General features: G+C 36.5%; 1 protein-coding gene across 1 annotated transcript; it reads right to left on the bottom strand.

The window, feature by feature from the left end:
• ATP6V0D2 (ATPase H+ transporting V0 subunit d2) lies at positions 1–19,862 on the bottom strand. The gene is made up of 8 exons (XM_064703592.1): positions 19,639–19,862; positions 12,581–12,752; positions 10,548–10,726; positions 7,752–7,831; positions 5,829–5,906; positions 2,429–2,605; positions 965–1,042; positions 1–431 (listed from the first exon to the last, which is right to left on the bottom strand). The coding sequence occupies exons 1-8, from the start codon at positions 19,766–19,768 to the stop codon at positions 270–272; spliced, it is 1,056 nt and encodes a 351-aa protein (XP_064559662.1). The 5' UTR covers positions 19,769–19,862; the 3' UTR covers positions 1–269.
• Between the last annotated feature and the right edge of the window lie 7,179 nt (positions 19,863–27,041).

Raw genomic sequence — 27,041 nt, forward strand, 5'->3', positions numbered from 1 at the left:
GACATTGCAAGAGGTTTTTATTGATCAATTAAATTAAAATAGGCACAGTGGGAAACAAATCTACCAACAAATTTGTGAATAAACCCATTAGTATTTCCTTATGAAGTACTCATATCTCTAATTGCATTACTTTTTTTTCCTATGGTGATATATGTAAGTAGGCTCATTAATACAATTTAAAAGATCTGGTAAGAGTTAATTTTTGAAAGAGGATTTTTCTTCTTTTCTATGAAATGATACATCTTTTCAAGCATTATAGATTATCAGATTTAGAAAATTGGAATGTAGTTGTTAATTTTGGTTCTGTGTCTCTGAGAAATGCATTCAGCAATCCATACAATATTCCTGCATTCTTGTTCCTTTAACTTCACATAGGCATAAAATACTCCAAAATGAAACTGGTTGTTGAATGCAAGCACATTCAGCTTTACCTGTAGAAAAGATGAAAGAAGTGTTAGGACAAAATATCAAGGAAGGTGAATGGGATTTTTAAATGGTAGCTTTAATGTTCAAGATTTCTTGCAGCTTTGCAACCATGATTATATTTAGCAATCTCTTGAGTATCAGTGTAATTGAAATGTCATCTGTGGAATAATTTTGGTAATAGAGTACAGCAATATTACAGGAAATAAAAGACAATGGTGAAATAACTTCTGTAGTAGATTACTCAAAAGAAATTTAATTAAGTGGTGTTTATGAGATAGCTTTTGGAAAGGTTATCAGGATTGATAGCTGTGTAAAGAGTCCTCAGAAGAATGTTATAGGATTAATTTCATTTAACAAAGTAAATTCTTCTATTTTGATTCAGCCAGATGTTGACAGCCATCAAAAATCCATGTTCTTGAATAGAAAGCAGTAGAGTAGATAGTAGAGTAGAATCAAAAGCCTGGTACCTCATTACTGTTTTAATTTTAATTCCATGTGAGTAACATTCATTTTTGTATTTTAAGGCTAGAAGTTTTACCTCATGTTCAAAAAATGCGTCTTCCAGTGTCTTTTCTCCAGTGCCACTCCCTACACCTTCAAACACAGCCTTGTATTCCTAAAAGCACAGACAACCACTGTCCATGGAAATAAGGTACTTTTGCATTCTGTGCAGCACAGACACCTTACATTACTTTGTAAATTAATCTTCGTTAAGTAATCTTTCTGTATAGAAGACCTCCTGTATAGACCACAATTCTACATAAATCAAAAGTTAAAAGCATATAACAAGCAAAAGAAAGAAAAATCACATTTATTCTTGTATTTCTTATCATAATTTCCAACAATTTAAATTAATTTGCTGAAGGCACTAATAGAGACTTATTGTGGAATGACGTGACCTTTCACTCCTTTGGGCAGAGAGCATTGAACTTCTGGTACAAATAGTATCCATCAGAGCCAGAGCTATGAATGGAGCCAAAACACTGAACTCTGATCATCACATGGCTGCTCCTTTTAGTTCCAGTAGTCAGCTGGATTTGCCTTACTTGCATTAACATTGTATCCAAATCCATTAGTCTGATTTGTCACCCTGGAGTATCCTGTGCAGATCATTGACTTAATTTCTTACATGTTACGTTTCTGTGTAATTTCCTTCTCTGTGTGTTTGGTTTGTTTTTCCCTTAAGGTAGGAGTGTAGTAGAGGTCTACTACAATGGTTCCCAAATTCATCTAAATAACTCACCATCTCATGAACAGTCTTGGTCCATGCCGCATTGACATGGTAACTCATGATTAAAATGTTCTCTTTATGCACAGGAGCAGATGCACAGCTTCACCTTTGTGGTTTTTTTTGTGGAAAAAGCAATAGACACTTTTTGTGTACCTACTTAAAGGTAGCTTAAATATTATGGTTAGACAGAGTACAGCAGTTAATTCGTAGAGCAAGTATTGCAGATTACTAATCTTTAATAACAACACTATTTGCATCAATATTAACATTTTCATCTATTCTTTGAATATATTAGTGATTTTGAGAAAATTTTTCAGAAGGGAATTTTTATGGTATACTGGCAATAAATCAGGTTTGACTGATCTGTGACATGAATTGTTTGGTCAGCTCGGTTTAAAATGCTGTAGGGCTGGCTATGCTCCAAAATCTTGGAGGCAGAAGCATTGAAGTGAAACTCAATTTGGGGAGAGTTAATGGAGTAGGAAGAGTTTTATTTACTAGACGTGATTTGCTCTTACTTAAACATCCTTGTAAGAGGAACTTTGTACTGCACTAATGTAATAATGTCTTATCTCAATCTTATCTCTTCATATCAAAAGTCTTTGATCCCATACACTTTTTTATGGGAACTTTAGTACCTCTGCTGATTTTTTTCCTCCCTCAAAAATTCTTTTAACTTACACGTATAATCTTAACAACTTTGCTGATGTCAGGAGATGCTAATGAACTATTCTATATTCACTTGTTGTTTTAATAAATTAGTTTACATACTGCATAGTATTCTGCAACACACTTCACTTGCTCGTAGTCATCTGCATTGGCCAACAGGTGCAAGCCTTCTGGATAAAGTTTTCCACAGGTTGGATACAGCTTCTCTCGGTCATCTTTACTCAGCTCAGTGCCAAATGAATTAATGGTGATGATAAAAGCACGTCTGTCTGCCTCAAACTTAATATGCAAAACAAAGAATAAAGAGGTATTATTAGACATCTCATTCTAAATTAGGGTGGGCATATTCTGGGGTTTTTTAAGTAAGTCAAATGGAAATGTAATTTTTTTTAAAAAGTCGACTTGAGAGCATTGGACACATACCTTATTTTTGAAATTGTAAATTCTCTCTTCTTTGCAAATATGCCTTACATTTTGACTAGAAAATCAAACAAGATTTTGCAACTACAGTTTTTATTCTGTGTTTTTCTGTTCTAAAAATATAATTTTTGCTGCTTCCTCATTTCCCTGCTTAGTTACCCAGATGTTGACAAGAAAAAATATCTTCACACCCTCATATGTAAGATTATGCAATAATGATCTTATAAATAAAACTGATAAAGGAAAGGACAAAGAATCAATTGTACTGCCTGTAATTGAAAGTGCTGTTGATAGTAAAAGTTGAATGAAAATCCAAAAAAAAGGTAGTTTCTCAATGCACATATTTAAAATGATAATTTGATAAGGAGAAGGGGGCCGCTTACTTGCAAAGTTAAAATTTGAAGTGGTTCAAATAACAGTTAATTTTTAATATATAGAATGAAAGGTTATATTTCTTCTGTCAGGTTTAGATGTCTGCAGTATCTGTATTTTCACTGCAGCAGCAGACTGAAAGGCAATCCAATGTCTAGATCTCAGGTTCTTATTTTGTACAAGGCGAAATTTCACTTACCATTCTTATAGTATGACTGAAAAATGCATTAGTAAATAAAAACAATCTTTTCTGCTGTCTTGAGATCTAAATTGACTCTGGTTTAGTTCTTTCCTTTATTCCTTGCTTTCATGTTTTAAGAACAGCAGAGCCCTTGCTAATTGCAGGGATTACACAGGGAAAATCTTCCAAGAGAAGAAAATATGGTATAGGCACATTTTAGGAGGCTAAAAAATTTCTTATGCTGTGAATATTTGAGCAGAGAGGTGTTTTTTTCATTTGAATAATAAGGCTGCATATGCAACACTAGTTTGCCACTTTAGCAAAAACACATATTCACATCTACTCTTGTGTATGGGAACAGACACTAACAGGAACTCGCTACCCACTGGTGGTGCTGACTTCGAAGTAAGGGAAAGGAGTAAACAGTAAAGAAGTAATGAGAAGAAAATAAGCATGCTTGAAAAGATTTCTAGCTAATGAATAACAGGGCCAAACTTCACTTCACTACTTAATAAAAATAAGCCTATTAGACCTACTGAAACCATTTTAGAAGGACAAATGCTTTCTTTTTTTTAACTTGTTAAAGTCATGTAGAATCTAGCTGTTAGATGTGTAATATTTTGTTGATAAAAAACCTTGGAGGCAATTGCAACTCATGGTAGCAGGTGTGGGTTCTGCTTCTGGTGGCTTCCAGTTTGAGAAAATTTTCAGGATAACTCCCATCCCTACAGACCTTGGTATTCAACAAATTATTGGCACATGAGTGTCTCCACAGAGAGTAAGGCCACAAGGCAATTACTTGGGTGACAGTCCATTTGATTGCTGCAGGTAGAGGTGGAGTCAGAGGATGACAATTTCCTTAGTGCATGTTTGCATGTGGGAGACTGCTGGTTCAGAATTTAGCACGGGGCCATGCTGACAGACACAGCTCTAGCTGCAGTGCAATGCAGTCCTGCAGTTTCTTGCCAGAATCGGGGCTAAACATGCAGCATGTGCTGTCCACGGTGGAGAAGAGATCATCAGTACTCTTAATATGGAAGTTTGGCACCACATGTGGTAGTCAAGGAGCTGGGGAGCTAAATACCTCAGCCTCATTCTGTAGGGTCAAGTTGGTAATCTTACATATAAGATTACAAAATAAACAGCAACTATTTGTTTGAATAATTTAACTTGTCGGGTTTTTGTGAATCCAACCATCAGCAGTCTGTTCTATGTGTCTATTCAGGGTAATAGAATGTTATAGAAAAGCAAATCTTCTATAGAAAAGTTTATCCTCCTGGCTGATTGATAGGGATTTTAAAGAAGCTTATCATAGGCTGAATTGTTACCACTGATATAAAGAGAGTTTTATCAGATGCTTAAACTAGCATTGGTAAGTATTCTGCACTGAGCATGAATTTCTATTTAAAAACTAATTTTCTGAAAAATATGAATAAACTATGCCAGCCAATCAGCCAGTCTCTTGATTTTTCTTTTTAATAAAAGTCAAAATATTTAATTTCTCTTCCATTTAACTTGATTAAGAGCATTTTGTTTAGAGCATAAATTGAAATGTTGTGACCTGCTTAATTAAAATAGAAAATTGCAATATCTTTTAGGATTTTTTTTGTAAAATGTAATTCAGACACATTCTTCCTTCAAGAATGAGCTCCCAGGGTTATTATCTCTCTTCTAAATGCAAACTTTCAGTATGATGACATCAGCCCTCGGTAAATTTTTTTTTGGTTTCCAGGGTGTAAAATCGCTTATCCAGAAAAAAAGACTCCTGGAAGCAAGTGGGTGGTCTGGCTGTCAGCCTCTGCAAAGAATTGTGATAGACTAAGTAAGAAAAAAAAGAAAAGGGGACCTGAATGCTGAGAATTCAATTTTAGAAATTTCTGCATCTTTTATTAAAAAAAACAAAGACAAAAATATCATTCACTAGATGAATGTATGCTTTGGCGGGAGGACATTAGGAACTTTGTTTGCCATGGAAAAAAATATTAAACTTTGCTGAGTTGAGACAAAAATGTAACACAGAATGTTCAACTTTTTTATGTGACACTAATTCCAAAGGTGATTCAAGTCTAACCTTAATGACTAATTTTAATAAGAGAATAAACAAACGTAGCAGTACCATGAAGCTTGAAGATTATTGATTAGTAAATAGACAGTAATGCCAGGCTTTAGCTATCCCAAAATCAATAGTCAACATTTTTTGGTTTTCTACATAATGGAGAGAAATGTTAAAAGGCAACATGTTGAGATTGGTGAACCATTTCTTCTTTTCTGCTCTCTGATACAGAAAAATATTAACTGAGACAGGACTCTCCTTAGTAATGGTCTAGCTGCTTTTCTAGTAAAAAGGTAAAAGTCATCCTTGAATACACTATTTATTACATCTTAGAAAAAAACAGGTATATTTAGAGGAGAAGCAAACATTTCACAGATACTTTGGCAAATGGAGAGAAATTGAACAGAAAAACAAAGTGAGACAATTATGACAACATTGTGGAGTACTTTAATGTATAAAGACTGAATGTTTCTTACCTCAAGAATAGGTCTCATTATTTCTGCTGTAGTACCACCTTGTTTTTCACAAAACTTATAAAATGCCTCAAGATAAGACTACACGAAAGAAGAAGAGAAGTATTTTAAATACTGCTTAAGACCTGGACCAGGATTGCACATAGCCATGAACCTCATTTTTAAATACTTCCATTAACTTTTATAATTCCACCTATGAATTTAAATTTTAAGTATGTGCTTAATTACTTAGTTCAAATGAAAGTTGAAATGTTCAAATGCAAATGTCTTGTTTTTACAATTTGAGATCAAATGTTTTCAAAAATTGTAATAAGAAAAATATTATGTTTTACTTGCTCTTTAAAGAAGGAATTTATTGAGTTCCATTGAGCTTCCACTGCATAATAAGCAGATGGCTAAAGGAAACTCTTCATTTATAGTGTGTGGAGGAGGGGATTTGGGCATATGCCACGGATGTTGGGCCAGCAGGATGAGAATACACAAACTAATCCCTGCTGCTCTACCCTAAACCCTGGATTAGGACAGAACAGCAGACAAAGCTTCTGTAATACTGGTCTGCAGAGCCCTCTGGTCTATTAAGGATTCTGGCATCTGCACCCATTTCAAAATACCTGTGCAGGAAGGACACTAAATATCTGAGATGCGGTTCTGCCTGCCTCTCAGTCTCCCAAAATACTGTATTAGAGAACATTTATGTTAAAATGCCTTTGCCACAACTTCACACAATCTTGTTATAAGCTGTCACTACCTATGCAATTAAGTGAATTTTAAGTAGAGACATCTCAAGTGGGATCTACTGCATAGAATTATACATTAGGTTCTGTATACTGCTATCTGATGGTAGAGCAGAAACAATTGATCACATTGACAGCTGAAGTAAAGGAGAAATTGTATATTAATAATTTCATAGTGTTTGCAGAATGGTCCCCCAATAGTCAGATGAGCAAGAAGAAAATAAATAGATTTGGTAAGTGTTAATATATGGATATCCACACAGGATAAAAGAATCAAATGTGTATGTTACCAAACTGGAAAAAGTATCTAGTATAGTAGTACTGTGAAAGAATTAAAATACATTAAAAATTAACATATGTAAGCATAATTGATGTTGTATTGAATGAGAGAATTAGTAAAAGTTTCAAGAATTAAAAATCAGCTTTGGAATTTATAAATATCATTTGTAAGACAAACAGAATTTTTTTTTCTTTCTCCCTAGTACAATCAGATCACTGTAAAAATACTTCCTGCAATCTGGGGAATCCACTGTGAAAGAAAGATGATAAAGATTTTGAAGAGAATGTGCCAGGAGGAACCTTTGATGGATTGGAGTTTGTATAGCCTTTAAAGAGACCATTGTAAGAGTAGTGACCTGTGTGCTAAGTACTTTGAAAATGCTCACGTTAAATGCATATACTTGCAGCACTGTGCTGCCACAATGCTAAAACTTGTTCTTAAAGGAAGAAAATTATACAAAATCCCTAAGTAAAAATCATGTTAACTAGACTCAAAACCATTAGACCCTTTCAAATCTCATCTTCCTTATATAAATAAAGATAAATGTTATCCAAAAGTCTGCCTAGACTCACTCAGGAGGTAAGAGTTCTCTGGTATTCGGTGGCTGAGTTATTCGTAAACAAATCTGGAACTGGATATTAGCTTGACATCTAGAGTATTTTCATTAATGAGATATTAAATTAGAATTTGGATGCAGACCTAAAATTTGAAAAGCCCCCAGACAGTGGAGTAGAAATGGAAGCAGCTGGGTTTCATTCCTGGACTTGAAATCAACCAGATGACTTTAGACAGCTTGCTTTATATCGCCATACTTTTGTTTCCCCATCCATAAAACAGGGTTAATGATACTGACCTGCTTTGCTGAGACGTTTGATAAACCCCAAATATTATCACTTTGTTTCAAAGACTTGCCTTGTACAGTTTGTTGCGCATTATTTCAATGTTCATTTCATCCAGGTCATTTTCAGACAGGCAGTCTTGAAAAAATGCAGCTGAAAGCAGAGTTTATAACATAGCAGTATAAATCTGCATGCTGATAATATGCATCTCCTGTCTATTGCTCACTAGTGTGTGAACAAGGATCCGAGGGTTCTGTTGTACAAGAAAGGGTGATATAAAAGAGAGGAAGAAAAATCTGCTTGATTCTCCCCTTATCCTCCTATCCTCTCCTTTTTAATGGGAATCTGCAGTGAGGGGAATCAATCAGCGCTGCAGGCAGAGCCCAGGTCTCCAGAGAGAATCAAATGGGAATGCTAATGAAAGCCCTAATCTTCTCTAAAGTATATAGTTTGGTTATTATGGAGATTTTCTAGTGAGGGATATGAAAAATAATTTTTGTCCGAAATCATGCAGGTATTTTGCAACTGTTAAGGAGAATCCTCTTGCCTATTTTCCCTTTTTTTCTCTGCGTATGTAGTGTGGGAAAGGCAACAGGTTGCAGCTGACAAAGGGCAGATGCTTTGACCTTGACCATCTGTGCTTATGGGTCCTTGGCAGAACTGACTAAACAGCAAGCTTTTGAGCAGGGAGGCAGTGGATGAATTTCACTTGTGCAACTGGACCATTTAAAAATATTATATTCATAACCAACATGTGCCTCTCGCTGTTCCTGAGCTATCCCAGTGGGGCAGAACCGTACCATACGGAAAAGTGTTTTCCTAAGTGGCATGGAAGATGATATTTACAGAGAAGATGTAAGCCTGGCCATGTTTTGTGGTCTTATGCCTTCCTACATTTCCAGCATCTAGATTTCAAATAGAAAATATCAGGAAGTGTAGCCCTGAGAGCACCTTTCATTATCTCCTCATAGATCTATTTGTCCCATGACTTTAAAGAGCTGATAACACTTTTTTCTTTAATGAACTAGTTTAGAAAGAAAAATCCAGAAATTTACTACCAGCTGTGTGAAAACAGTGGTTTAGTTTACCTTTCAAAAGTAGTTTCCTGCTGGCTCTTGGTCTTCTGAAGGATTTGGTAAGCAGCAGTTCATAAATCACTATGAACAAACCACTGCTTTAAGGAATCTGTAAACCGTGTCCATATCTCTCATCAGCTTTATCCACTCCAAACTGCAGTCTGGGCTTTCTAGTCTGTCTACACATGGCAGCACAGTTCATTTCAGCTGTCCTGCTCTGTCCCTTCTCAGATTTCACTGTGCAGTGTGCCAGTCTGCTGCCGGGTGTCCGCTGTGAGGGAAAGGCAGGACTGTGCTGGGCTGGACACAGGCAGCTCCAGCTGGGACCCAGCAAGGGCACAGCCCAGCCCTGCAGTCAAGCAGGTGTTTCTGAAGGGGGCCTACATGAAAAACAAACTGGGACTTTTTACCAGGGCATGTAATGATAGGACAATGGGGAATGGCTTTAAACAGAAAGAAGGTAAGTTTAGATTGGATGTTAGGAAGAAATTCTTACTGTGAGGATGATGAGACAGGAATAGGTTGCCCAGGGAAGTTGTCGATGATGAGACAGGAATAGGTTGCCCAGGGAAGTTGTCGATGCCCCATCCCTGGAATTATCCAAGGCCTGGTTGGATGGGGCTCTGAGCAGCCTGGTCTAGTGGAAGGTCCTTGCCCATGGCAGGGGTGTTGGAACTGGATGATCTTTTGGTTCACTTCCTACTTAAACTATTCTATGATTCTATGGCTCTAAACTCCCCCTGCTCCTTGAGACTGCCCTGCCTGTCTGGAGGGATGCAATGTAACCTGCAGGGATAACAGGGTGGAGTAGAGAAGAAGAGCCTGGCATGAAGGAACAACAAAGGCTGGAGGGAAGGTATTTTCCCCAAGTTTCCCCAAGTTTTCACCTAAATGTTTCATGATTTTCTGTTTGTCTCCTTATATCTGGATCAGTAATTAATTGTGTCATACATGTATAAATCAGCAATAAATCAGGTTAATCTCCCCACTGATTTAGTCTGGTTTGCCTGCAGCAGTACTTTGTGGGTGATCTCAACTGACAATCTATTTTTGCACCTTTTTTCTCCCCCTCATTGTGCTGAGAGTAGAGGGTGAGAAAGTGGCTGGCTGGGAATTTTTTTTCTGTCTGGGGCCAACCTATCACACCTTTTTGAGACGCAGAACCCAAAACCTCTCAGAGTACTGAAGATGAGGGCACATAATGGTTTCATATACATTCAAATACATCCAGTTCTGTCTTATTCTCAGTGCCCTTCACAGGCTATTGGGTTTTGTTCGTGTTGGCTGCTACACCACATTGAGCAGAGTTTCATCTTAATTTATAATGTGACATCTCCAAACTTTACATTGCTTCGCGCTTAGACTTAGTTCTTAAAAAAAAGGACTTTTCTTTATATTTGAACCATGTCCAAATCTTAAGAGGGAATCTGGAATCTAAAAATTATTAGTAGCTGTCTGCTTGATCCTTAGTAAAGACATATTTTTTGGTATAATGTAGGTGTTGAAATAAAAATGTATATGTTTTAAATCAGTGACTACTTTGAATAGAAAATATATACATTGCACTTCTTGAGTAACATGTTTTTTTCTGAGTCTGCTACCCAAGGTGGATATAGAGGCTATTAATAAATGTTACTAGAATATGTCCTGAACACCACTGCAGATGTTCTTGATCTACAGTTCAAGATTTTTTTTTACCAAAACACAGCATATCCACTGGGAAACATCCTGTTTTAAAGAGTACAGGATTAGTAGTTTTGAGAAAAATAAAAGAAATAATTTAGTGGATTTACCTAATGGTGTGTCAACCAAAATTGCATTGAAGAGTTCAGTGGGGTTTGAGGCAATGCTGACTGCTTCCATTTGCTCAAAGCTCCCCAATGGATGGCACTTGGGAACAAGCTCAGCTATGGGTCGCTGATGTAATGTGCCAGTTATTAAAAGAATTACATTGTCAATCATATAGCTGTATCTGTATTGGAAAGAAAAAGTAAAAATAAATTATTTTTATAAACAACTTTCACTTGAAAAAATAAAAACCAAAAATTTTTGAAAATTAGCCATAATACCAGAGTATTATCAGAATGTATGTTCATTTTGTATCAATAGCTCATCAAAAATCAACAGAAGTTTTTAAATAGCAAGTAGATAACAAAGCACTAGTTTTAAACCTAATTTATATGAGAGATTTAGAAAATGGGCATTTTTAAAGATGGTGGTACTGACACATGACTATAATAAGCATAGCAGCTGAGATGTAGATTCACTGTAATAAGTGGCAATGAGTGGTATCCAAAGCAAATCACCTGAGCTAGCAAGTTTTCAAGTTTGGGATTGTTAATTTCATATATACCATGGACAAAGAAGTACATGGGAATCTCGGCACTAAAACTGCAGAGTTCATGCAGTTGGTCCAATCTTAGGTTTCTTCTCATTCAGCTTTAAACATCCTCCCATGAGGGAGCTAAGAACAGGCTCTTAAAGATTTCTTCTCTATTACTAAAAGTTTTCTTTTGAGTAGAAATTTTCTATCAGTTTCATACCAGTTTTAGTGTCAAAGGGGCTGATGAGTCTTGTCAGTGACTCGGAAATGGGAACATAATTCCCTTGAATGCCAGTCTTGAGTGTGCATTGTTGACTAAGAACACAGCTATAAACATACATTTATATGTTCTCACCAAAAATATGTAAAGAGGGCTTGAGGATCTGGTGGAATGTAGTTCAATGATTTGTGTGAAATATCTTAACCAGTATATCCATTATTTTAAAAAAACAACAGTGAGCAAAGGCTGTGCATACACATTTATGTCAATGCAAAACATTTATGTCAATGAGTGTGATAAAAGAACTGCCAAAACTTTCATGCTTTCATTTTAATTTCCCTGAAACAAAATGTAAATATTGCATGCCCACAGGCAACCTAGGACAGCCTTTAAGATCCTGTTAATATATCAGCCTAGCATTGGTCAGCTACATATGACCAGAAAAAAAAAATGATAGCTTCTTTTTTACTATAATAAAGCTGCTCCTTGAAATTTAGTTGAACAGTGCATTGTTCTTGTTAAAATATATTAAAAGTATCAGATCAAGGGGAGTAAATAGTTAGGTTAAATATCATGCTGGTATTTTGCTAGTCCATGTTGTTATATTGTTGTAAAGCAGATCACTGTTCTTGAAGTTGTTGAAGTCATTAATTGGCAAGTTTCATCTATTCATGATGGTATTGAGATCAGAGCTTTCTCTTCATCCAGCATCAAACAACAGCTGAACTTTCAAATAAAGCTACTTGGATCTAAGTACCTTGCAATATACCATATAAAGTCCTCCTGGTTTTTATTTATTTGGTTCGAATAGTATAAAAATTATGGCAGGTGTAGGATGTGTTGTCTTTTCCCCTTTAAAAAGGTCTACACTTTGCTACATGCCTAGGAATTAAATCACTTCGATGTGCATCATGAAATTGTTAATCTTGCATGAATCGAATCACACCCCCTCTCCCAAACATAGTTTTTCAACTTGTCTGACCTAGACGGTGTTTGAAAATTTCAACCATTTTTAAATTAATTAATCTCTACCACTTCTTCTGCCACTGTTCACACAAAGAAAACTTCTGTTTTCTTCTGTTCTTTAAAATAATTAGTTGCAAAGACAACTCTTCGTATAACATACAGTTTCAGAATTTATATTAGCAAGTAAAGCATGCAAATGTAGTAGTATCAATGTAATTTTGCTGGCTTTAAAACTTAAATACAAATTCCAATATGTTTCATTTACACTATTTAAACTGCTTCTTCTGTGTGGTAAGATATTTGGTGATATTACTTACGTGACAAAATTCAGAAAAGTGGCGAGTGGTTCAAAAGCATGGTTTCTGAAGTAATGAAATTCTGTGAGTAGTTTTGTTTTCAGTTTTTCATCGATGGTGGAAACAGTGAGAGGACCAGTTTCATTTGCCAAGAAATTGCCATAGTCTGTAGTCTGTAGATGTAACTTCAGATCTGAAATTAAAATTCAGGAAAGATCATGAGCATAAACTGTCATATTGTCTGCAACCAAATTTTTTTTTAAAGTTAATTTCTAATACACTTTTATATTAAGCAACTGATAATTCTATTGAAAAGTTTTTTTGCATAGGTATAATACAGGGTAAATGCAAAATTGATGCAAATTTGTACTGCCTTCTACCAGTAAGACTTTCTGCATACTATAGGAAAGAGCAAATAATTTATGTCTTTGTCAGAAGTTTCACCATCAGCTTTCATTTTCAGACATACCAGATAGGCTGTTACCCACTACTGCTTCAAGTCCCTCCCTCATCACGTTTGTTCACTGTTTCAGTTTCACTGATTTGCACCATTATAATGCATCAGGTGTTTTGTCTGCTGCACTCTCATGGACTGGAGTAGGAATAATCCTTTAACTTTGGTAAGGTCTTAAATATTCCCATGAAACATCTAAATCTCAAGTACGATTATAATCTTCTGCTATCAGGCTGCCTGAAGAAGAGAAGGAAACACATCTTGCCTGGCACACATTCTGGACTCCAAATGGATTCTGCAGTAGAGCACTTGAAAGGGGAGAGTTTGCACTCTCTTAGCATTTCTGGTTTGGCTTTCTCTGATTTATGGCTGCTACTAGCAAATACTAAGAAGCTGTTCCAGAAACTTGGGTCATTGTGACATTTTCTGTTTGAGCTCTCAACCCTGGTGACTGGGGAAAATGAGTTGTTTTGACCACAAAGTTAAAAGAAACTTTCATGACATCCTAGAATTAATATGATGAATTTTATCTGCTAGCCCTTTTTTACCATGAGGCATAAGCAAGCATTTGAATAATTTCTTGCTGTTCAAAGCAGTTTAATGTTTTCTTTTAGAAAAGGCCCCACTGCAATCCATAATTGTGTTCAAATGCTATATTAAAACTAGTTTAAATTATAGATTGGGATTCTATTATATGATTTGGGCATGTCTAATAATTAGATTTCTATGTGAAATTTAAACTGATAATTAGGGAAAAGGACAGCAACACTCCCACTGATGGAAATATGGAAGTTAATTTGCAGTTAGCAAGGTAAGCATTTATCAGTACAGTAGCTACTTTTGCCTATTTCTCTATGTGTATACTTCCTCAGTATGCAATAAGGCTGCCTACACTGAGACTTAAAGCAAAAGAACTAGTGCAGTGTGAAGCAGACTCCTACGTTTAGCACTGTAGCTTACTGAGATAAACTTCACAGAGTCTTCTATGCAAGTTGGCTGCCTCTCAAGGTTGCTCAGAGTCCTGTCCAATCTGGCCATGAATGTTTCCAACTTCTCTAGGCAACCTCTTCCAGTGTTTAACCACCCTACTTTTAAAATATCTCTTCCTTATATTTAGTCTAAATCTATTCTCTTTTAGTTTGAAACCATTGCCCCTTGTCCTATTGCTACAGGCCCTATTTAAAAACTTGTCTCTATCTTTCTTGCAACTCTCCTCAAGTACTGAAAGTTGGCAATAAAGTCTTCCTAGAACCTTCTCCAGGATCAACAGTCACAAATGTCTCAGCTTTTCCTGGTAGGAGAGATGTTCCATCCCTCTGATAATCTCTGTGGCCCTACTCTGGACTCAGTCCAGCAGGCCCATGTTCTTCCTGAGCTGGGGACCCTGGAGCTGGACACAGTACTCCAGGTGGGGTCTCATGAGGGTAGAGCAGAGGAGGAGAACAATTTCCCTCCCTTGCTTTAGATGCAGCCCAGGATACAGGTGGTTTTCTGAGCTGTAAGCACATATTTTCAGCTCATGTCTGACATTTTGTCCAAGAGTAGTAGACATCCAAGTCCTTTTCCACAGGTCTGCTCTCTATTCCTTCCTGCCCCAGCCCATGTTGATACCAGGGATTGCCCAACCCAGGTGCAGGACCTCATCCTTGGCCTCATTGATTTTCGTGAGATTCCCATGGGCTCACTTCTCTAGCTTTGCTGGGTCCCTCTAAATGACATCCTGTGCTTCCATTGTGTCAACTGCACCACTCACTCAGTTTGGTGTCACCTGCACCACTCAGTTTGGTGCCACCTGCAAACCTATTGACAGTGCATTCAATCCCACTGTCTGTGTCACTGATGAAGATATCAAACAGGAATGGTCCCAAAAAGGACCCTTCAGGGGCACTGCTCAGCACTGAGCTCTCTCTGGACTTTGAAGCATTTCCCACTACTCTCTGGATACAACCACTCAAACGGTTCTTTATCCCCCAAATATTGCCTATTCATCAAATGCACATCAAATCACATAACACACTTAGAAAAAGTCATACTTTCAGTACCGACTTCCATGCAGGAAGAGGAGAAATAGAATCCAAATATGAAAAAAGAAACACAATTGGAGAAAGAGGGAAACGTAAGCAAGATTAAGAGAAAAATAAAAATTAAGTTATACCCAGAAATTAGTCTATGTAAGACCAAGTTTTTAAAATTTCATTAATATTTTGATTTTACACCTACATTTCCTGTGAAAACTTTCCTACTTTTCTGCTTTTTTGTTGCAAAGAGTACAAAAATACTTGACATATGCTGAGATTAGATAATACTACTTTATGAGATGCAAAGCTCAATTCCTTTTCTCAATTCCTTTTCAGATGAACCACAGATATCTTCTTTTAGCCACACTGTGCAAATGCCTTTCAAACACAGTACTTTCCAGGGCTAAATTACATAAAGCAGATTGTAAAACCCAAATATCAGCCCCAAGTATTGACCATTCTGAAATGTGATTAACATCATCATAAGATGAACAGAAACAAAAGCCTGCTGATTGAGAGTAGTTTCACAAGACTTTGTTACTCTTTCTCAGTTATCTGAATTGATTTGAGTGCCTTCATAAACCATACGTTAATATAAGGTACAAAAAATATTAGTTATAATTCATTAAATAGCCTCACCTCTCTCCCAAAAGCTATGGAGGAACTGTTATATCCAGGAATGTTGAGTTTAAAACCCTATCAGTTACACAGCCTGCTTTATAGATGTATTTATTTAACTGAATAAATAAATGCCAACATGCATACTGCATGTAAGAAAAAATATTCCACTCTATCTCAAGGCCTAGGCCAAAACAATCATCCACAAGCTCCAATATCATATAATATCAACCAGAAATGTCATAATCAGGGTTCACATCAAGACAGAGTTCAGTGCAGCTCAGAGACTGAACTGGTGGACCTAAATTATAGTCCTGTCTTTGCTGCTGGCATAAAAAGGGCCTGGGAACTTTTGCTGTCAGACACTTGCACTAGTGACATGACTTGGTGACTCAGCAGGAGTAGATGGCTGAGCATTACAGGGCCTCAGACATTCCTGTTCAGCAAAACCTTTTATTGATGGTAGCTGCTCCTTTCCTCAGGGTCTCTTGGAGACCTACACAAGACTCCGGCCTTTGTCCTAAAGATCCCTAGGGAAGAAAATTCCTGTGTTTCAGCTGTCATCCATTCATTTTGATTGTCATCCATCTGCATTGTCTATTTCCTCATTAAATTGCTTGCAGGATAACAACTTATAGGAAAAATATGACCTTAAAGAATTACGTGAGTTTACTCACAACTGAATAGCAAACAAACACAATTAACTAAAGTATGACTAAAAGGAATTAGAGCACAGAGGGAGACTGGTTTAAGATGATTACAGTTAAGACAGGAATGATCCTGATCAAAAAGAAAGACTATTTTGAGAACTTTAACAAAATGTTAACTTAGTCTCTTGGCATCAAATTCATGGTAATTTGTCTGACCCCTCACTTTGATAGCAATAACCAACCAGCTGCAGTTTTCTTTCTGTTAACACTGTTATTTCAGCCACTATGTGCTGGCAGGCCTTGGCTCTGGCAAGTTAAGTAAACTTGTGTCACTGATTCCATCCGGCCCAGAGTTCAGATGTTTGTCCTTCTGTGACCTACCCTCCTTTCTACAGAGCAGAAGTCTTTCTATCGCAGAAAAAAAGCAAGAGAAGAACAAAACATTGCATTTAAACACCTCCACACTCCCACACCCCCATATTCTTCAAAACTGTCAGCAAGGTTGCTCTGGGAACCTCATTCCCTTAAAACAGATGATGCCATAGGAGCAAACCAGCATGCAGCCCATGAGGCAGCTCCATGGAAATCATAGTTCAACCAAGCTGAAGAGGATGTCTAAATGGAGCTGAAAGCCTCTCCTCCTGTCGGTACGGCCCTGAATTGAGAGGACACAGTGGTATCATTAGTCTGTTAGCAGTCTTCTTTTTTAATTTCCATTCTGCTTTTGCACTTGTTCTGTGATTATCAAGCAGATGTAAAGCACTAATCTAAAGTTTTTCTTGTGGTTCTTCAGCAGTGATGTCATTGTTTCATCTCTAGAGATACCAAAACCACTTTGAAATTAAAAAATCTTTTTGCTTCTGTTTATGGGTTACTTTGATGGTTTTGATTTTTGTTTCCTACTTGTTTGTTTTAGCATATTTATAGTGTTTTTAGCTTAGGCCATTTTTTGTGGTGTGGTGCTAAGCCACAGAATACAGAATAGGGTAAATTTATTACCTTTCAATGTGAAGACATGATGGCACTTCTGAGAAAACATCACATTACTACAGCACAGATCCTCTTGCTGAATATTTCAAATTTGAATCAAAGACAATGTATGAAATTTACTTTAGAAATTTACTTTAGGTAGGAGTCTGTGGGTTTGGTGCACTGTACACTCACAGTGAAAGTTCAGTACTACAGCATCCTACATGTGCAGAGAAATAAGTGTGTTTAGCATCATGTAGAAATCAATTATTTTTATATTTCTTATATTTTCATTATAAATATTGCATTTGGTAGGTAAATGGTGGGAATCTGTTAGCTCTCTATAATAAGTAGAAAAAAGTTAGTGGTGAAAGAGATGCAGCTGAATAGAGAAAAAGGGGAAGTGATAGTGGGTAGTAGAGATGTGCTTGTAGGAGGGATGATGAAGGCTGCTGCTTCTATTGATGAAATAATTTGCATTCTGAAATTGAATGAACACTGGAAAAAATAAGTTTAAAAAATAAAACTAATTGTTCTTCCTATTATAAATTGTAATTAAGAATGGTTTTTATCTCTCTATTGTTACCTGTCCATCTGCTTCATGCTATTAAAAATATTGAAGGTTTATATATCAGAAATATTTGAAAACTACCTCATGGTGGTAAGTAACTTCCTTATAGCTTGACTTAAAATTTAGGGATTTTTTAGCTATTCTAAACTTAACACGATTAAGTATTCTTTTGTGAAGGGTACAAATAATCCCTTTTGCTTATATGTTTTTAACTCTATATCTTTTTTTCTTATTCAGAAGCAACCAGGATTTTTTTTGCCTTCATGAAGCTTTGGATAACATAATTTATTGAGTTTGTTTGCAGGGAGAAGTGAAGTGACAGCAGAGTTTAGTTATTCTACCAATCTGTTCTTTGTTTCTTTTATAGATGCTTGAAGCTGTTACCTTTTTCCAAAGTCTGTATCCTTATGCAGCAGGACTTTTTCACTTAAACAATTAAATACTATATCAAGTGTTTCTGTAGAGTCTGTAAGTTGCATACATCACAAATGCTGGAAAAAATGGGGTGAAGAAACAGTTGATTTTTTCCAGCTGACATAAGGAGTAGATTTCAGTTCTCAGAGTGATTGTATACATCTGTTCTGTGTGCCTGAACTGCCACTGTGTTTAATGGAGAGCTGGAACAGCTCTCCAGGTTATCAGCAGAAGCAGACACATGCACTTGGTCTGTTCAATAGTGTCTAGATTCCATTGACTGTACTGATAAACTCTTCTTTAACATATTCCTATAAGAGGAACTTGGTTCTGCAGACAGGTAAATATCTACGTGCATTTCTTTAAATGCAGTTGTTTTAATGTAAGAGATGAATGGCAAGCAATCTTCCCAGACTTATGTTATTACTTATATTAATAGTTTAGACAGCCTCAAAACTCTGTTGGATATGGGAATCATCATTCTTCCCTTTCTCTTACTCCAAACCCATTACTGCATGTACAAATCAGCCAAAGCTTAAAATAGAGAGAGCTTATTCATTCTCCTTCTTCCTTTTCCAAGCTGATCTAAGAGACTGCAAGTTATAGAAATTGAGTGTACAATCATAGCTTTTATTTTGCAGTCAGGAAAATTAACTTTATGTTCCTTTAGAAAGGTGATTTCTTTCTGTTGCGTTTTTTCCTGCCTAGTGTCTAAAGGTATGTCATATGATTCTTTGGTACAAGTCTGTCTTCATCAGGCTGTGACCAGTCTTGGCCACAGAAAGCTGTTTTGGAAACTACTGTGTGTTCTCTTTATTACTGTGGCAAAGTCACCTTGAAAAGAGCTTTTTTTTTTTTTCCTTTTTTTTTTTTTCCTATTTCCCTAAGTTTTATATTTGTGGAGTCTAGTTTTCTGTTCCTGGTAAGCAGAGTCTTCACCACTGCCCTAAAACTCAGGAAGTAACAAATTACTAAAATCATGTATTTTATAGAGAAACTCCGAGCCAAATAGCAAGCTTTTAACAAGATTTTGGAAACTGTTTTATACAGCTGAAATGGTATGAAAGTTCCAAACCTGAACTGTTCGATAGCATGGCTAAAATCTGTGAGAAGGTTGCCAATCACCATAAGAGCTCTGTGGAAGAGATTTCTAATCCTTATCAGTAAACCAGAAAGCCCCATTGTCTGCATTGTTTAGCAAATTACAGCCTGCACACAAATCACAATCTATGGAAAGCTATTAACTTAAATATGAGAGCAGTTCTTCAAAGGACATTGGGGTTATCTCTGGGTTTAAGACACTCAGTAGTTCAGTCTTTTACCTTCCCTTCTTCAGAAACCTAAGCAACAGTGTTTCTTCCTGAATAAAATAAATCAGCACTTACCTTCTAGCGTCTCACACTGTGCTAAATTGACATAGTCCGCACTTGTCAAGATCCCACCTTTGAACCCACGGACCAGACCCTCCAGGTAGCCATGGTCCACATTGAAGTAAAACTCTGAGTATCCTGGCATGGAGAAAAAAGATATTTAATCTCTTCTCTGGGTACCTGATGGCACTGAATATCTGCCACCAACTGTATTTCCCCTCTTTGGAAGGAGTGACAAATAGTCACGGAGTTCCTGCCAGCCTATGATTGTGTTTTACCAACCAGTTTCTTCCTGTTTCTTGCTCCTACAATAGTTCCAGTACAGTTGATGCTTACACAACAACCAGCCAGTAAATCCAACTCCCTCCTGTGAAAGCCAGAATATGAACCTGTTATTGTTGGAAGAGAAGCCAAAAAGGAAGTGCAGGATTTAACCCCTGCTTGCAAGGATGCTCTGCACTGCTTGGAGAATGAGAAAGAACATTACAAAGCTTGAATAAAACTGTATTATAAACAGGAAGTTATCTGAGAATGCCTATAGAGGAAATATTTCTGCAGTAAAATAGTAGTTTGTGGTAGAGCACAGTTTAGGAGCTTAGACGGTTTGGTAGTGTCCCTGTATTGCTTTCTTTTTTAACATTTTTGTTTGCTGGAAATTTTCTGCAGCTCATCTTTATCACCAAATATGTATACGAATTATAAGAACCTTCTAATAATTAGTGTGAACATTAGATGATGTGCAGAGGTGAAAGGTTTTTGTAGGGTTTGACTTTCATTGTCCTTGAAAGTCAGTATCCAGAAGTTGCCTCAAAACGATAGTTTGTCCCAGGGTGCCACCCACACCTAAAAACACACACTCATTTTTCAGAGTTTTGAATATGTTTGGTGCATTGTGTTGGCTGAAGGCATGCACCATGGCTAGTCTATTGACATTTGTGCCGAAATGTGGTTACAGCAAGAGTTGTGAGTTGGCAGCTGGTGGGACAAGGCTGTGACTATGACACCTGTCCTAGGATGGGAGAAACTGATGAGACCTTGGTACTCACCAGATGATTTCTGTCTACACCACGCTGCTACTGGCACAGCATGGCTTGGAAGGCTACACAATGAAGCACAAGATGCCAGCATATTTGCTGCCAAAACAGGCACAACCTACCTCCTCTGGGAAGGTTGCTAGCTGGCTGGTTTCTTGGCTGGCTGGCCAGGAGCCTCCAATGGGCAACAAGTGGCCACAAGCCACTGGGCAGCTATGCTGAGCCAGGGGAGCAATAAACTGCACCCTGAGGGTCAAATTAAAATTGTCTCAGGCTGGACATTATCCCGGCTGTAACCTATGGCAGGGGAAATAATGACAGCATGTAGACATTTTGAAAAATCATGTGTTGAGACATGCAAACTGTATTTAGTTGGAAGTTCAATGGGGCCAAGAGTATTGGAGCTTGCCCTCATACACTGGGTTTACAGTTTGAAGTCAGCCAGTTCTTGGCACTGCAGAGTTAACCCAGCTAAAGAAGGAGACAATTAGGCCTATTAAACAATAGAAACAAAACATTTCCCTCCCCACACAAACAATTTGGTTTTGTCTCCCAAGTCTGCATACCAGCAGTGCTCAGAACCTCCTAATGCAAGAAATTTTCAGGAGAATTTCATCAATGATGTTTCAAAACTCAGAGAGACTTTTCAGGACACATGACTGCCATCAGTGCTTCCTTACCGACATGTGTCAATAACCACATTTTAACTTAAACCTGCTTTTTTGTTGCTGTCATCTCCTTTGTTCCTGCACGTTTTGCCCAACAGCCTCTGTTTTTCCCCTTTTCAAAGAAAAGAAATGGGGAGAGCTGATGATGATTTCTGTGTACACTGGGAGCAGCATGTGGGTTTAACCTACAGCTCTCCAAAGTGTGTGTTGTTGCATAAACAAGTCAGGTCCCACAGCAGCTGAGCTCAGGCTCCCCCAGCTGCCACCACAGCGTCTCACAGCGTGGCACACGCCCAGCTGGGGCCAGTCCAAGGTTGTGCTCCCGATGAGCTCCCAGAGCTTCAGACAGCAGAGCCAGCGCAGGAGTGGCTTTGCAATAAATCCTAAATTTAGTAAGGTCATGTTAATACTGCCTGGCAAGTGTAAATACCACCACTGGTGATCCTCCAGTGGGAAAGTACTACCATGGGTCTATAAATACTGATGGGACCATCACTTGAAGTATGATCATTCAGCCAAAGTGGTCTTATGAAATCAGTGTAATTTTGAATGATTTCAGGAAACTGGAAAATCAGGATAAAGTCTTGAGCAATTTTATCTACTAAAGGATAAGGTGTCAGGTAATTTGATCCAGATTGATAGCCTGCATTTGGCAACATCAGAAAATCCTCAGTTCTCTGATTTTTCTTGAAAGAAAAGCTGAGGAAAAGAGACAGCTTTAACAGCAATTTAAACACGATGCATATAGTTAGTTCATGCACTGAAATTTTATGCAAAAAAAATATATATTCAATATCTACTGTTGCAGTCTATCAATGTAATCTTATTTCTTATAATGAGTGGCTTATATAGTTTCTTTTACACTTGTAGTGGGCAGTACAGTTTTATTAAATATAATTAGGTTTTATATTAATGATTTTATTTAGGCAGACCTGTCAATTTCCTTTAACAAATTACCATGTGAGAAAACACGATACTCTCACCTGCTATGTTCGTGGAGTGCAAAGGTTGAGATATTTTTAAAAGAATCTTTTAGCAGTGAGCTAAACAAATATTGATAGTGTGCTTGGGAGGAGGAGTTATTTCAGGTTAGGCAACATTAACAACACAAAGCTCTTCAGATCTAAGCATAGAATTTAACCTTTGGTACTGGAAGCTTTCAAGAGACTTTAATTCAAAATGCATATATTACTTAACCACAAGAGGTCATCATAACACTGCTGTAAGCCACCTCAGTTTTCACCTCCACTGAGAGAAACATGGAAGGAAACATAAAAAAAAAAAAAAAATTGACTATGTTTTCAGCTAATCTAAAATTAACAATCTGCCATATATTGATTATTTACTCAGAAGTGACAAACAAAATCCTTCCGTGTTACCAATGTTTTGGCTATATCCACAGATATTCTCTGAACTTCCTCTATTTTTTCTTTTTTTAACACAGTTAACAGCTCTTAGCCACGAGGTTAGTAGTGAAGAACAAATGACAAAGAATCAGCAGAAGAGTGCATAAGTGGTGTTATATCATTGGAATTTGGCTAAATCACATGAATTCAAGGTTACTCTTTTTTTTCATTAGAAGTATGTAAAGATACTATTTTTTCATCTTGGAATCATGTTTAGAAGTCTCTATCAGCCTTAGCTGGCAGATCCTTGCTTTAATATTTGCAGAAACAAAATTCACTCAAGTCTTGCCTATGCAATTGTTTACAAGATAATTCGCATTATGAGTGACAGATTCACTGTTACCAGTATACCATGTTGCTTCAATATACGGGTGAAACAAATTTCTTTATTTGTCTTTATATTGACTCTTTGGCTATGGGAGAGTTCTTGATGTAATTTCCTATGCTGTCAGTGGAAAATGCTCCTTCCTTACTTGTAGGTCAGAAGTGGTTTTAAAAAAATAGCCTGTTTTCCCAGATGTTGCACACTCCCCCTCCCCCTCAAAAATAGAATAATTTCTTCAGATCGGTTCTGTAAAAATAATGAGATGTGCACTACTGATATTAAAACTATTTTAAGTTTATAACACAATTTAATAATATCTAAACAGATTTTGATTCTTTTGGAATGCTATTTCTAGAGCATTTTTTGTTGCATATCTTTTTCCTGACATTGAAAAGCAATTACATTAAAACTCCCTAACCTCTGTAAATTCTGTAATGTTTTCCAGTGTCAATTTCTGGTGGGTGTGACCCATTCCTAAAAATCTTTCCAAGATGTGACCTGTTGAAATACCTTATTTTCTGAAAAAATAATAGCAGGACAATTTTGACTGCAGTGCGTAAACTGAGATTCAGCATTTCTGAGGTGCTGAGTACCTGAAACTCTTGTAAAATGAATACCACAAGCAATTGGATACTGCATGGAGGCTAGCACTGCATGGAATGCTACAAGTATGCTGGTATGGGTAACAGAAGTGTAGCTCAACCACAGAGAACACAATTGCATTTATCCCAGTTTCTGAGCTTTGCTCAACTGCTCTCACCTATGGAAGAAATAGTACAAACACATTTAAATTTGTGACTGCTTAGAAGTTAAAATGTATTAAATAAATGAAATACCTTGTATTTTTATAAAATATATGAGTATTGATTGAGAATGATAGACTCTATGTGTACAGACACAGTCCAGTAACCATGCTTTGTAGCTATTTTTAAATCATTCCCATGCAGATCATCTTAATAGCTAAGCCCTCTTGTGCCAAAAACATGTATCCAGCTGACACACCCTGTGTTAACCTGCACCCTGGCCAATTTACTCAGTCTTTGATGAGAGAATTTGCATCAAAAACACACCCCTAACTTTCCTATAATCTGATTAAATTTTGATTGACAAATGCAATTGAAAAATGCATCTTTTACAACTGTTCCTCGTTAGAAGTGGTTTTTTGATATTGGATTCACAAACGCTACTCACTGATATGAAATATCAAGGAGTTCCCTTTCCCTCTTTCTTTTCTTTCAAAAGATAATCTAGCAGCTTTTTAGGTCAGCAAGCCTTTTGATTTTTAGGTCTTTGTTCAAGGAATTACATGCCAGTGTAATAAAAAGGTTTTTATCAGAGACTTCGAGTGATAAGTCTGTGGAGAGAAGCCAGGACAAAATCGTTATCAGTAGATATAAACCTAGTGAAAAGCAGATTTGAGCAAACTAACACAGCTCTGAAATGCTTTCAGAAGTGAAGATGGAAATTTACAAAGTTTCTACACTCTCTTACAAAATTGGGCAACTTTGGTGTGAATAATTTGTACTTTTGTACACTGATATTCACATGAACTCAGCAGCCTCCTGCTCAGAGTCATGTTCTGGCTCGAATCAGAGGATGACAAGATTCAGATCCTGTGTTAACCTCTAGTCTTTCTCTTCATGGTGTCAGTACTTCTTTTCTGTTATCTTAATTGTGTCTTTGTGAGAAAAGTTCATGCGATGAGCACCCTTTTCTCTTCTTCATGGATGAGTAATTAATTAACTGTCACAAAATTCACAATCACTAGGTAACATCTTTACATTTCTTCAGGGATCCTGAAGGTTTTATCCTTGACACAACCTGGAAACAAAATAAGGATGACAAAACTTTGAGATAAAAAGTACGGACACGTCAATATGAAGTGCAAGGGGTCCATTAATTCCCACATTTGCAGCTCTCTGAGGAGCACCACTCAAATGGTCTCCTCATCACCTCACTGATTTTGAGCAGAGATGCAAATTCTGACAGCTTTTTTCTCAGATCAATAGGCAATTAATATTTTTGACCACCAATTTAATCTGCTTCAGAAAACAGGCAGAATATGTACATGGCTTCAAAAGACAGTATTCCGGTGGCATAACATTAACATATTATAGATTGTATCTCCTACATCCCATTCCTTGTAATCTTCATTACAGTTCCATTTTCCTCTTAGGACTTCTATCTCAAATGGTTATCAATAAAGTCTTAAAAATGGAAGGTACTTCAAAATCAGAACTCTGTTTCAACAGGAAGATGAATAAAATTCAAGTCAAGGATTAATATATTTTTTTTGGCCCCATTAATTGGATAGATTCAAAAAGTATGTTGTTCAGCTTCAGATTCAAGCCTGATGTATTACAGATTTTTCACTAGGTGGAGCAATAGTATCTTTGTTAATCTGCTATTCCTATTCTGAACTCCTGTGCCAGGAGCTTGGAGTGTGCAAGAATATTCTGAACTATATCTGTATATATTGTAAATGGGGCATTTAATTTGGGAATATATTTTTCATCAATTTGATTTTTAAAATTTCTGACAAGTGTTAAGATACCTCTGATACCTCTTAAGAATTATTAAAATATAGAATTATTAATTTTACTTCTTTTTTTTAGTCTCAGATTCATGAACGTTTTATAGATGATGGAAAAAGTAACACGGAAAACAGTCCAGATAACAACTTAGTACTTTTGGTTGTTGTTGTTGTTTGTTTAATGCATGCAGTAAGAAAGAAAACCAAATTCTGGCTCCTAAGTTACCTAAATATTTGGTTAACTGAAATTCTCAAAAATGTCATTTTATATGAAAGCACATTTTTGCAATGGCTTATTTACATTTAATGTTAAAATCTCTTTTCAGGGTTTATTGCTTTAAAGTATAAAGATACTTAAATTAAGAAATAAATAAGGAAGACTTTCAATGACATTCTATTTTCTTAAGATTATTAGTTAAGAAATATTGGTGGTAAGGTTTAGAATTTTTCAGGACAAGATATTTTTGTTAGAGATCCTTCTCTTGATACCTGCATGAGTAATGATTCTTTATCAAAAGATTAATTCATGTTTTCTATGGGGTTGTGTTATCAGAAGAAAAATTACATTATTTTACAATAAAATGTAAAAGTGATAGATTTTAAATTGCTATTCAATTATATCTATTTTCCATTTTAATCCATATGTTTTAGTTCATGGCTTGATTTGCTCCTATTATGTTATACCAGTTCTTTGGCTTCAGGCCAAGAATATAATACCTGAGCATGTGTTATTCTGATGATTTATGAAATGGCTGTTAGCAATGGCCCCAATTAATTTATGAAATTAAAACATTACATCAGATATTGGTTCACATTTAGGAAGAAATAAAGTCTGATAATGTGTTTATTTACCTTATTTCCTCCACACTTAATAGAATCAAAATAGTGTTTAATTATATAAAAGCATTGGAAAATAAATAACCATCAGATGAGTAAAGACAGCTTAGGACTGCTGCTGGCAAGGCTGATAAAATAAAACCTAATTTCAGAAAGAAAGCACATACAAATTATATTATGTTACATTTTTAAGTGCCTTACTAACCATTTAAGCACTTTTGTTGATAGATTGCTGCCTCTCTAACACCCTGGAACCTCATTCATAAATAAACCTCAGTCTTCAGTAAAACAGCAGAGTTGGTTCTAAACATCAATTGTGCTTTTTGAGATTTAGCTATAGAGCTCTTTGAACCCCTTTTTAAATTTCTGGTTAAACAAATGCACCCACCAGCACTGCAGCACCGTGGGTGACTGAGCTGCCAGAACACACCATCATAAACACTTAAACACTAGAGGAAATGTTATACAGTATAATATTCAGGAATTAAATACTTAAGGCATTTAGGTATTCAAACACTATTCAGTTAGATAAAATTCTTATTATCACATTTTTCACAAACCCAAATGGGCACCTGAATTGTGAGAAAGGTTATTTCAATATAATATTTTCATTTT

This window comes from Zonotrichia leucophrys, chromosome 2 (assembly GCF_028769735.1).
Source record: "Zonotrichia leucophrys gambelii isolate GWCS_2022_RI chromosome 2, RI_Zleu_2.0, whole genome shotgun sequence".
Taxonomy (NCBI): domain Eukaryota; kingdom Metazoa; phylum Chordata; class Aves; order Passeriformes; family Passerellidae; genus Zonotrichia; species Zonotrichia leucophrys.